The sequence below is a fragment of the Ailuropoda melanoleuca genome, chromosome 9, assembly GCF_002007445.2.
Source record: "Ailuropoda melanoleuca isolate Jingjing chromosome 9, ASM200744v2, whole genome shotgun sequence".
In the NCBI taxonomy this organism is placed as follows: domain Eukaryota; kingdom Metazoa; phylum Chordata; class Mammalia; order Carnivora; family Ursidae; genus Ailuropoda; species Ailuropoda melanoleuca.
The window spans coordinates 250,173-262,913 of record NC_048226.1 but is presented as its reverse complement, the minus strand read 5'-3'; the positions used below and the strand labels follow the sequence as shown (position 1 = coordinate 262,913).

The window sequence follows — 12,741 nt, the reverse complement described above, 5'->3', positions numbered from 1 at the left end:
CCAGGCCGCGGGGGTCTGGGAGACAGGGTCGGGGGTGGGCGGTGGGGCTGGGGTCAGGGGACTGGGGTCCTGGGCAGGAGGCAGGGTCAGGGAGCCGGGGTGGGGTCAGGCAGCAGGGTCAGGGCTGACTGGGGCTGGGGTAGGGGGCAGGTGGCAGGGTGGGTTGGGGCGGCCAGGGGCACTGGGACCCCTGGTGGACCCCTGCAGCCCACCCACTCCTCCGTTGCCTCTGCAAGCCTGCACGCTGCCCCGTGTGTCCGGGACCCCATGGGAGACGGTTGGCACAGCGTTGGAGGGCAGTTCTGTAGGAGGGGCAGCTGGCAACCAGGGAAACGGAGGCACGCGCCTCCAGAAGTTGTGCACTCGCAGGAGTGACGGGATGGAACTGTTTTGTGTTCCTTCCTTGTTGGTGCCTCAGCACCGGGGACAGGCCGCGTGTGGGGCTTGAGGACCGGGCGGGATTTGGTCTCCTGGCTGGTCAAGGTCGTGAGACACTGACTAATCACATTTATTAGACAGGGACCGGGAGCTCTCTACCCTGACACATCATTTTACAGGAATAGTCCAGGTTTTCTGTGACAAATGGCCCACAGTTGACCCTAAGGACCAGTAATAGGCTGAAAAATGTTCTGCATAGTGGAGACCTGAATTACATTTTCCTGTTCCGGGAACAGAGCCTGCTCGCTCCCAGCACTCTCGTCACCCACCTGAGGAGGTGATGGGCAGGACCACGGACTGGTTCTTGGGAAGGCCGCTTGCCCGTGCCAGTGCTCTTTCCACCGTTTGCCGCTTTCTTATAGAACTTGGGCAGTCTCGGATGGTTTTGGGGGCGGCAGGGCTCCTGTGGTAGAGGACAGCAGTGACACCCAGGCGGCGGGGGAAGCGCGGTTAGACCCCTGGAGCCGCCGCCGTGTGTGTACCTGCTTCCCTGCCGGCGCGGGCTGCTCCAGGAGAGGTGGCTGCTGGTGGCAGTGATAGGAGACTTATATTTAGCCACATGTGCCGAACGCGGCTGTCACAAGTTTAACATGCTTTCCTGTAAGACCGTTTGCTGCTCACTCGCATTCTCTCGTCTATATTTAGACGGCTTACTGTAGCTTTTTGAGGGCTTGGCTTTCTCCGTGGTGTCGGTGATTCACAGACGTGCTCGCGGGTTCACTGGAGCCTCAGGGTGAGAACTCGTCTAGGGGGAGCAGCTCCAGGCTTCTCGCCGACGGCTCAGGAGGCTGGCAAGAGGCGGCCTCGGGGCCTGGCTTCGGTCAGATCTCAGAGCACCGTCCAGGAGCATGTTCAAGCCTGGGTGCGTGCCCTTGGAGCGAGTCTGCTCGCGGTGCCGACGCGGTCTAAAACCTGCACTTGACCTCTGCGACATTTCCGTGGCTGTTGCCCTGTGCGTCCGTGTCCCAGCAGACCGCTGGGTTTGCTTCAAGCTAGTGTTCACCTACAGCCAGGCACTGAATTGGCGTCACATAGTGAGGCTCCTCACGGAGAGCCTGGGCTGGGGGTCCTGTGATGTCCCCAGCTCTGTGGCACACGAGCCTTCAGTTCACTGGTTCCAGCAGTCTGACCCCTGCCCGAGCCCCTGGCCCCGTCCTCTTCCTGCGCTGGTGGTGATGCCTCGTCTGATTCCTGCCTTCCCCGCGGCCCCCATGCTTGCTTTCGGGCCTGCTGTCCAGCTGTGCCGCGCAGGTGTGGAACATGTGCGGGCTGTCCGAGGGAACGGGGCACACCCCACACACAGTTTAGGGGGGCAGTTGCAGTGAAGGGGGATCGGCAGTTCAGTGGACGTGGGGATGGAAATCAAGGGGGTGAGGAGACAGGACACATCATGGAGACTCTGCCGTCATGGTCCCTGAGAGGAGACTCATTCATTCACCAGATCCCTGCTTTCTGGTCCTGCTGTGCATTGGGCATGCGGTGTAGACGTTTTCCTTCTCATGCAGGTCTGTGTGCAGTTTTTGTCCATTTTCTCTGTCATGGGTAGAACTGGTCGAACGTTTCTTGTTCCTCCTAAGTTTGTCACTGTATTATTCATGTCTCTTCAAAAATAGATTAAGCCGGTCCTTTCACCCTGCTGGGAGGCAAGTGAGCCGGCTGGGGGTGTTGACCTTTGTTTTGTGCCCTGTTGTCCTGCGTTGCTAAGCGTCGAGCAGCCCGTCTGCTGCCAGGTGCTCCGTGTGGAGTGTCTGCTGGCCTGCTGTGCGGCCGCTTCTCCGCAGGACGCTTGGGCGGCCGGTCAGGAACCCACCCTCTGCAGTGCGAGCGGGCACATTCTGGGCTGTTCCCCTCATCGGCTTGAGAGGCATTCAGTCTTGTGGCTAATTTCACTGTAGCTTTTCGTTGGAGTAACAGATTTTCAAATTAAAAAATCACACAAGAGAGCGTAACAGTACGGGAAGCATCAGAATATAGAGAAAAACCCACCCAGTACACATCACCCTAACTGCTATTCCCGTGCCTGTCTGCAGGCGGTCATAGTGGTCACCCTGGTAGCTGTGGTCAGCACCTGATAATACCCTCACAAATATTCTTCCGAGTTGTGACATCATCCCGAAGTCATTTTTTCCTAGCTGCGTGGCGACCTTGTTAAGGTCCCGTGGCAGATGATCAGTCTGAAAGGTGAGCTGGTGAGAGCCGTGATCTCCAGCTGGGGGGGCAGGGGGTGACGGCCAGAACCTGCATTAGACTGGGGGGGGCTGGGGCCGCAGGGGCGGGGCGGGCCTGCTCGTGGTCCTGGGAGCCCCCACCCTGTGCGACACGGCCTCTGATTAACTGCCCAAGGGACGGGCGTTGCTTTTGCTTCTTAGATTAAGCATGAGGTGTCTTTCGAGTGTGTCGGAGTGTTTGGGGTGTTTCTAGTGGAAATTTCAGGAAGCATGCTCATCTGGTCCCCGATGTACAGACAGGCCCGGGACGTGTGGGCTCCTGCACCAGGCACCTTCTCCCCACTCCTCAGTCTCCCTGCCGTGGAGACGGTGGTGGTGAGTGAGGCCTGCTTCTTCGCAGAAACGCAGAGAACAACTGAGCACGAGCCCGGCTGCCTTGAGGACGGCTGTGATGTCCCTCGAGGACTCGGTTTGTTACATTACCTAGTTTTCTGTCAGCTCGTGCTTACTATTGATTAGTTAATCTGAGAAGACCTGGCTTCTCTGTTGCGTTTCCGTAGTTGCACCCTCTAGCACTCCTTCTTCTCTGTTTTATGGAACCAGCTGTGCTGTGGGAGATCCACCAGACCCCGTCCCGCAGACTGGAGGGGACTCTGGAGGGCACCTGACTTCCCATGTTCACTTCTGAACTCCCAGAATAGAGCCATTCATCTGCCCTGCAGGCATCACCCCGGGTGGGGGTACAGCCTGTGCTCACGGAGCGGACACTGCGGCAGGGGGTGCGGCGTGAGCTGTGGGTAGCGCGAGGCGCCGGGCTGGCCGCGGTGCCCAGAGCGAGGCCTGGCTTTGAGTCCGCGCCTTAGGCCGGCTCGAAGAGCGGGGGCGGAGGACTGGCCAGCCGGCTCCGGCTGCCGTGGGCTCGCACCACAGGCCGGCGTGAGGAGAGCTGGGAGGCCGCTGAGGTGGTTACTGCGGTGACCTCGGCGCAAGGTGGTGGCCTCTGCAGAGTGGGTGTGGCGTGTGGTGAGAAGGGATGGATTTGGGATATTTTATAGTGTTCCAATTTACTTTCAAACTTCCAGGGGCGCCTGGGGGGCTCCATCAGTGAAGTGTCTGCCTTTGGCTCCGGTCATGATCCCAGGGTCCTGGGATCGAGTCCCGTTTTGGGCTCTCTGCTCAGTAGGGAGTCTGTTTCTCCCTCTGCTGCTCCCCGTGGTCTTGCTCTCTCACTGTCAGATAAATAAATCTTTAAAAAAAACAAAAATGAAAAAAACTTCACCTACCTAGAGAAGAGATGAGCGTGGGGCAGTGAGCGCTGGCTCCCCCGCCCCGGAAACGTGTGACGGCGCCTGCTTCACCTGCACGCCATGCAGCCTTTCAGCCCCAGACAGTCCGACACGCTTCTCTGGGAACCCGGCACCGTGTAGTCCCTGCAGTACACGTACCACATGTAAGAAGTTTGACCCTGAGAAAAGAATTCACCTTTTTCCAGTCGTTCCAACATCTTTGGTAGCCGTTTCCCCCGATCCTGGATCACATGTTGCATTCAGTTCTCCTGTCTTTTAGTTTTGCAGAATGTCTTCCAGTGTGGGTTTTCTGACACTTTTTTTACAACTGGATTCTGGTGACAGTTTTGGCCAGAGCATGATGTCTTAGCGCCGGGAGACGAGCCCTGGGAGGCAGTGCCAGAGGGTTTGCGGGCAGATGAGGCGTGAGGGGAGAGGAAACGAGGTTTTGGCGTCGGCAGTAACTGAGACGGGGAGACTGGGCTGGGGCCTCTGGGGCCGGGGCTGGGTTAGGGTTTGCACACAGTGTCTGCAGCGTGCACGCGGACAGCTGTTCACGAGGCCTTGTACGAGTAAACAGTGAAACAGCCCTTGTGCGGTGGGAGGCCAGTGGCCGCGGCCAGGAGCCTGGGTTTCACCAGGTGGCGGGTTACGCCCTGGTCTGGCCTCACTGCCGCTGGCTTCCTGTGGGGTGCAGCCGAGGCTGGGAGGAGCGTCCCTTCTGCACTGGCCCTGTTTCCCTGCTCCACGAGGGAAGCGACGGAGCAGCCCATGGCCGGCTAGTGTGGGGGACCGGGTGCAGAATAGCCCCGTCTTTGCATTCATCATGGGGGGGTCTGCGTGATAAACAACTCAAGCCTTCTCTCTCTCTTTTTATTTTAAAGTTCAAGCTCATATCCCAGGCATATGAAGTGCTTTCAGATCCAAAGAAGAGGGACATTTATGACCAGGGTGGTGAGCAGGCGATTAAGGAAGGAGGCTCAGGCAGCCCCAGCTTCTCTTCACCCATGGACATCTTTGACATGTTCTTTGGGGGCGGGGGACGGATGGCTAGAGAGAGAAGAGGTAAGTGCTTTTAAAGACTCTAAGCAAGTTTCATAGTTTTCAAATCCTACATGTCATTGGAATCAGGGTGATCATATCTTAAAAGGGATCATTAGCTTTGAATAGTCCCTCCTCTACAGGATCCCGGCTACCTGGAGCCTCTTAGCACCTGGAGCCCTCACCTGACACCTGCAGACACTGCCCGACAGGGAGCATGTGGGGTGTGAGCAGGGGGAGGGAGGAAGGTCATCTCGCCGCCCCGAGTGTCAAGCCGGCCTGCATGTGGGTTCTGGCTGGCGCTCTGCAGGGCGTCTCCTTGCTCAGGCTGCTCAGAGTTTCCGTCCTGCCTGCCTTTCTCTCTGGAGCACGTTGTGGTCAGCGGCTTCATCCGCAGGAGGTGAACGAGGGCTCCAGGCTGCTGTGTCTGAGTTCTGGGGTTTGCTTTTCCAGCCCTTGCCGGGCCACCAACTGCCACCTGTGGCTGTTAGCAGCGGTCCCTGGCTGCCCCTTTCGCCTGTCGTCTGCTGTGGATAGTCTGCCGTGGACCTCGAAACCAGATAGCAGCCGAGCTTGTTAAGATCTCGGTGAAGTCAGCAGGGATAAGTCCCCCGCTGGGGTTTACAAAGGGTGGTCTGGATTAGCAAGAGGCCCCGGACGAATACGGCAGTATCTGCAGTATCTGTTTTCACGGTATAATCGGCTTTGAGCTTCAAAAGCCTGGCCGTCCGCTCTTGAACACAGGGTGCTGAAAGCCCCGGCCCCGTGTCGGGGTTGCCAGCTTGTGTACTGGACGACGTAGACACGATGAAAGGCGTGGGTCCCCTCCTGCCCAGCGCTCACGGTCTGGAGATGAATAGCTTCACACCCTGAGTCCAGTTGTGTCTCCACCTGACAGCCAGCGAACAGGGACAGCGTGTCTCCGCGGCTGAGAGCGCCCCATGGGCAGCCATGGGCCATCCGACCCTGGCCTGGCAGTGGGCAGACAGACTCCCACCCTGAAGACAAGGGCGCACAGATAAGGTTTCAGCAGAGGAAAGAGTTCCCACTTGGCCACAGATTACAGAAGGGCTCAAAAAGGAAAGCGCGTGGGGCTCGGGGAGGAGTTTCAGGTACAGGTGTGCAGATGGCGGTCACCCCTCCTCTGTGAGGGAGGAAGGGCTCCTTTCCTGGGGGGACTCCGAGGCACCGCTTAGGTTCCCACCCCCCACCCAGTCCCACCCCAGTCGCTCTGGCCTCGGGTTTGTTCAGAGAGAGTAATGGTGAAAAGTCTTTTTGTCGACGTCTATAAACGAATGAATGATTGGCTCACAGCTACAAAGGGTGTCCGTTCTCATGGTTGGTGGAGGGGGGGCTGAAGGCGGTGCTGGGGGCGCCAATGCACCACCTCCCTCGGGAAGGGAATGAGTGACAGGCACAGCTCGGCAACCAGGGCTCACGGGGCCGTATTTCACACCGTGTTACTGACTGTTCTGTTTCCCCTTCGGTAAGGCAAGAACGTTGTCCATCAGTTGTCTGTAACTCTTGAAGATTTGTATAATGGAGTCACGAAGAAGTTGGCCCTCCAGAAAAACGTAATTTGTGAGAAATGTGAAGGTAAAAATGAATGTTTGAGTCCCATAGTTGTGGTCCCTTAGATCTGGAAATGGTTCTGATTGTTTTATGATTCAGAGAAAAATCATTTTTTATCTTTTCAAATGTAAGGGCCCAAACCGGTGGCCTAAGGGCCAAATCTATTTTAGTTTGCCCTGTGTATTTTTTGTTTGGACTGACTTTTAAAATTTTAACACATTGATAATTATTTTAAACATGTCAATGTCACAATGGTTCACCCAACTTAGGGGTCAACAAACTTCTCCTGTAAAAGGGCCAGACAGGGAGGGTTTTAGGTCCCCGGCAGCCGTGGGCATAAATGGGCAGACAAGCCCGTGTTCAGTGAAGCTTGATTCTCAAAACCACGCAGTGGTCGTGGTTTACCGCCCCTTGACTCACCTGTGAGTGTAACTAACAGAATTTTTAAAAATAGGATTTTTTAAGACAAGTATCTGGTGACCTCAGATGCATGTTGTCCTGAGGTGGCCGAGCGGGGCTGCGCCCTCCGAGTCTCTCCGTCCAGCCCCCTCGGCCAGCTGTAGGCACAGCTGGAGAAGCCCCCGTAGTGAATCAGGCCCAGCACGCCGAAGCCCCAGACACTGGCGATCACGTGTTCACATCTGGATGCTCCCTGCTTGGTTAGGTCATCCAGACTCCGCACACCCTCGGTGTCCTGCGTAAGGGCCCCTATGACCTGCCCTGGCGCCCGCAGGGACGGGCCGTCTGCGGAGCAGCCGGGCGCTCCCTCCCGCGTCTCCCCCCAGGTGTCGGTGGCAAGAAGGGGTCTGTGGAGAAGTGTCCCCTGTGCAGGGGCCGCGGGATGCAGACCCACGTCCAGCAGATCGGGCCGGGCGTGGTGCAGCAGATCCAGACCGTGTGCATCGAGTGCAAGGGCCAGGGGGAGCGCATCAACCCCAAGGACCGCTGCGACAGCTGCAGCGGCGCCAAGGTGATCCGCGAGAAGAAGATTATCGAGGTACACGTGGAAAAAGGTGAGGCCGCGCAGCTCGGCACTCCACGCGGCTGGGAGTGCTTCTGGCAGCTGACCGTGGGGCGCACGGGTGTCTGGGGCCTGGGACGCGGGGCCCAGTGCGCCACAGCCCCCCCCCCCGCCCTCGCGGCTTCACTGCCGTTCCCATCAGCAGCCACGGCTTGCCTGCTGCGGTCAGCTTCGTCCAGATCAAACAGAACCCCGCTGAGGTTCTCCGGTGCTCCGAAAGGTGCTGGACCTTGATTCTGGTTAACTGCCCTCCCCCTTCTCAAACCCTCCCCTTGGAAATCACTGGGAGTCTTCTTCCGGGCCGCCCCGGCTGCTCACTGGCCATAGAGCTCGTGGAGTCTTAGTGGCTGTGGGCTCCTTCCTGCACACGCGTCCCCCCCGCTGCCCAGACTCTCCCGAGTACAGCCCTCCCCTGTTCTTTGTGCTGCTTGACACCATTGTTTTAAGGCCTTTCTCCTTGTTAGCTGTTCTCCAGGTATTTCCGGATTATTCTGTGGGTTCCTAATCCGGTGAATATGTCCTAATGAGAGATGAGACCAAAGTATAAAAAGCAGTACCCAAAAGGGCGTTCTGAAGGGACTTCTGTTTAAGCCTCTGTGACTGCACCACCCCCAGAGCCCTGCCCTGTGCGTGCAGCAGGAAGTGGGTGGTGACCGCGGGCGCGCAGTGGCGGGTGTGTGTGGGGGAGACGTGGCCTCTTTCTTGTGGTGATCCCAGCCACTGCTGTAGTTCCCGTGCCTACGAGACTGGGAGGTTTGATGAGTAAAGGCCCCCAAAGGACTGTGTGCCATCTTCCCAGCTTTGTAGAAAGTACGGTTTTTAAGAGAAATGCTAATCAGCAAGGGTGCTGTCTCACAGGTATGAAAGATGGGCAGAAGATACTGTTTCACGGAGAAGGCGATCAAGAGCCTGAGCTGGAGCCCGGCGATGTCATAACTGTGCTTGATCAGAAGGACCACAGTGTCTTTCAGAGGCGAGGCCACGACTTGATCACGAAAATGAAGATTCAGCTTTCTGAAGCCCTTTGTGGCTTCAAGAAGACAATAAAAACGCTGGACGATCGAATCCTCGTTATCACGTCCAAGTCGGGTAAAGTCTCAGAGGCGCGACTGTGACTGTGGTGCCGGGTGGGCGGCTGCGTGGGACGCTGCTGGCCGCTGGCCTGGTGTCATGCTGGGGGTTAGCATGACTTGCTTTTCTCCCAACTTTGAAGTCATTGCTAATGACTGGAGAATTTTATGAATTTTAAAAATATTCTCCTAGGAAAAAAAAACTGAGAGTCAGGGGGCAGAGCCCCCAACAGGAATCTTGGGGTCCGGCACCGTAACTGGGAGCTGCCAGTGTAACTTAAACTGTAAAAACTTAGTCTGGTAAGAAAAGAGCAGGTCACAGGCAGTGGCGGTCTGTCATCCACGTGCTCTGCAGCGTCTGTGTTGCCGATGACGCGTGGGAGATGCCGTAAAGTCAGATTTTCCCTAGAAGACCTTGCCCATCAGCTTAGCCTCGGCTGCTCGCACGCACCTGCCCGTCCGCGCACACACCCGGGCGGAGGCAGACGTGAAGCCACCTCTAGGGAACATGAGGGTGTCTCATCCGCGTCAGAGAGCGTCTGGGCAGGGGTGCTGGTGGCGGACACACTGGCTGTGAGCAGAGCTGCCGCCGCCGTGGTCAGGGAGTAGCTGGCGGTAGGCATCTGTCCGGGCTGCGGTGGGACGTGGCCCGCCTATCCAAGGGCAGCGGTGGCCGGCCAAGTGAGCAGACCCCAGAGCTGCCTGGCCTCTCCACTTGCTTCGCTCCCGTGGCCTTGTTCTGTTTCTCTGCTGCTTCTGTCTTTGCGCTGTTTCCTCCTCCTCTGGACGTGAAAGGATATGGAGTCTATATCCAAGCCCTGATCGGAGTTTTTTCTTTTTTAAAACTTTTTTATTTGGAAACAACGTCAAACTAACAGAAAGTTGTAAAAATAAACCCAGTACCAGGATCCCCCATACATGATTTGGCCGTTGTTAACATTCGACCCCATTTGGGCCCTGTACTGTTAACACTCGCGTGAAACTGTGAGACGCGACCCCTCCCCAGTCCCCAGTTCCTCCCTCACTTGAGTGGAGAACTTTGGGGACTGCAGGTCGCGAGCCGGTGGGAGTTCAGGGCCTGCTCACGTGGCCCAGCCCTGACTGTGGCGCGGAGGGCACGAGCGGGCCAGCGTCCGCAGGGAGGCTCAGGAAAGCTCATCCTCCCGGCCACAGATGGTGGGTGGCGGGGCTCCCAGTGTCCTGCATGCATGCAGCGTTGTGTCGGTGACCTGGGGCAGAGGGGACCCTGTTCCTCGAGTAGTGACAAGGAAGGGCCGGGGCTTCAGAGAACTTCTGCTGGAGATTTCTCTTGTTCTTTTCGCTCATTTGTGCTTCTCTGTGTGCTATCCTTTTCCTTCACTCTGTCTTTTCTCGTTTGGGCGTGTCACTCCTTCGCTGCTGCTTTCTCCTCTTTGTGCTGTCAGGCGTGGAGACTCAGGATCTGAGGGGAAGGTGTCCTGGCAGCCGATGGGGGCCTTCCGCGGGCGGCGTCCCAGCCCCCAGTTAGAGGCAGAAGCGTGAGGAGTAGGAATGGAGAGAGGACCGCCGAAGGCCCCGCAGCTGAAGGCCCTGCGCTCCTGCACAACCCCAGAGGGTCCTGGGTGCCTTCCCTCGACAAGACTCAGTCTGGGGGCAGGCTGCTGAGTCACCAGTGTTGGGCGTCCCCTCCCTGCCACTGCTCTTTCTGCACGCTTTCTCCCTTCTTTGGGCTTCGTTACCGAGCTGAAGAGCTTACTTCTGGAGACACCCTTGTGCCCTTTCTTTTTCATGTTGGGGGGAGATGGTATTTTTACATATGGGCCAGAACCCCAGAGCTTTGGGGCCTAAACCCCGTGATGCCTTTTGAAAGTGTGTTGTGGGGGATCCCGGAGTGTGGGCTGGACCGCCTCCAGCTCCCAGACGCCAGGGTTCCGATTCCTGGTTCGCTTTTTACACCAGTTCACCCCGCCCCCGGGTGTGCCTGCCCCTTCCCCCCCCAGCCTGGGCAGGATCTGCCGCCAGGCCACCCCCATCTTCCTGCTCTGTAACTGAACCTTCTCTGGGCAGGCGAGGTGATAAAGCACGGGGACCTGAGGTGTGTGCGTAACGAAGGGATGCCCATCTACAAAGCACCCCTGGAGAAGGGGACTCTGATCATCCAGTTTCTAGTAAGTTCCTGATTGTCGTCTTCGCGGGCTGGGTCACGGCACCTCCGTGGGAGGGGCAGCTGCTACCGCTCGCTCCTCGTGCCCCACAGGTCATCTTTCCCGAGAAACACTGGCTTCCTGCAGACAAGCTTCCGCAGCTGGAGGCCCTGCTGCCCCCGCGGCAGAAGGTGAGGGTCACGGACGACATGGACCAGGTGGAGCTGAAGGAGTTCAACCCCAGCGAGCAGAACTGGCGCCAGCACCGGGAGGCCTACGAGGAGGACGACGACGGGCCGCGGGCCGGGGTGCAGTGCCAGACAGCGTGAGCAGCCGGCGGCTGGGCTAACGCCACCACTGTAACGTTGGCACAATGAAAATGGCATCGCCTAACGGCCTGGCGTTTGGGGTGTCCTGTGTATGTGTTCAGCCTTCTCAGTTGCTGAGTGTCTTCTTGGTTTTTGTTTTTCTTTTGGTTGTCACTTAAGTTATAGCTTAATTTATATTTAAATGTTTCAAGTGTAAATCACCTCCAGTCTGCATATGGAATCTGTTCATTTGCATTTTCAGGATACTTTTGAGATGCCAGTGACTGCACTGACACCTGCTTGTGGGGGCTTGGCCGTACCCTGTCCACCAGTGCAGGCCCTCGCAGGGCCCTAGGCACCGCCTCCCGGCGCGGCTGCCCTGCCCTCCCTCCCTGGTTTCTGAATCTAGATTCTAGGTGACCCTTGTCCAGAACAAAAGCACATCTGTGGACTGGGCTTGGCCCCAGGGCCTGGTTCACACAGAGTGGGCTGCGGGGCCAACGTCCGTGCTGCTGCTCTGGAGCTGCAATGGGTGCGTGATCATCTCTCTTGGAGGCTTCTGGAAGCTTCTGGCCACTTCTGGCCTTGTGGTGAGGACAAACCAGTGTTATAAGTGAAACGCCGACATAACTGTCTGCTGGGCACCCCACACCTTGTTCTCTCTGGTTGTGATGATTTTCTGCTGGCAGCCTCTGCAGTGCTCTTCGCCAATGTGCTTACCGTAAAGAAAAGGACACTCGGCACGTGCCCCGAGGGCAGCAGCAGAGGCTGCGGGAGCAGTAGCCTATTCTGGGCAGGCACAGACGTCCGTCTGCACCCCTCCCAGGTCCAGCTACCTTCCAGAGATGGCTCCTCTGGCTGCACAGCCATGGGACACAGGGCTTCCTGCTCAGGGGACGTGGTTTTGGCGAGAAGCGTGCTGCCTGGGCTCCACTGTGCTCTGTGGTGTGGGCCACCTGCCCGTAGGGATGGTCCTCACTGCTTCACTCCCAGCAGGCAGCCACAGCTCACACGTAGGGTCACCGAAGCCCTTAGCCGTCACTGGGCCCTTCCTTTCCACAGCCGTAGGGAGGAGAAAGTGCCTTTGAGCAGCCAGGCTACAGCGGAGGTCGCGCGTCAGACCTGCCCTCCCTTGGTTCTGCAGAAGCTAAGAGTCTGACGCAGACCACGGCCGCCCACGGGAGGGTGGAGGGGCCCATCAGGCCCACGCAGTCGGCGGGAGCTGGCTTAGGGGGGACCAGGCTCCAGCAGGAACGTGCGGGCGGGCCCCACTTGCTCAGAATAGTGCCCGCTTTGACCGTTGGTCAGGATAGACCTAAAACCTACCCTTCCAATCAAGCCTGTGTGAAAACCCATTTACAAATGGACCACAACTCCAGGGTGTCCCGTTGGTGCCGCGAATTCCTGTCACCGCAGAGCTGCTGCTGAGGGGGCGGAATCAGGTTCAGCTCGATTCCTGGTCGTGGAGATAGGACTTGGAGGGTGTTGCTTAAGACGGACTCCACCTGTACATCTGTCACTTCAAAATTAAAACTGAGCTGGGATGAGAGACAGACGGCTCTGGGTGTTTACGTTTTCTCGAGCTCCAGTGAGGGTGTCAAGTGCCAGCCTGCCTCACACTGGCGGACGGGGGCTCGCGCCTGGGGCGGGGGTGCATGCGGACATCGCACACGCACTCCAGGTGGAGGAGTGTCCACGGCTCTGGCTACAGGAG

General features: G+C 57.8%; 1 protein-coding gene across 1 annotated transcript in view; it reads left to right on the top strand.

Moving 5' to 3' along the window:
• Positions 1–12,576, top strand: part of DNAJA4 (DnaJ heat shock protein family (Hsp40) member A4) — a 13,753-nt gene extending 1,177 nt beyond the window's left edge. Inside the window, exons 2-9 of the mRNA XM_034668875.1 lie at positions 2,957–3,075; positions 3,537–3,629; positions 4,358–4,957; positions 6,425–6,529; positions 7,291–7,518; positions 8,385–8,615; positions 10,643–10,743; positions 10,833–12,576. Of these exons, the coding sequence (XP_034524766.1) occupies positions 2,957–3,075; positions 3,537–3,629; positions 4,358–4,957; positions 6,425–6,529; positions 7,291–7,518; positions 8,385–8,615; positions 10,643–10,743; positions 10,833–11,048 (1,693 nt within the window). The 3' untranslated portion in view covers positions 11,049–12,576. The remainder of the gene's footprint in view (positions 1–2,956; positions 3,076–3,536; positions 3,630–4,357; positions 4,958–6,424; positions 6,530–7,290; positions 7,519–8,384; positions 8,616–10,642; positions 10,744–10,832) is intronic.
• The last annotated feature ends 165 nt before the right edge of the window (positions 12,577–12,741 follow it).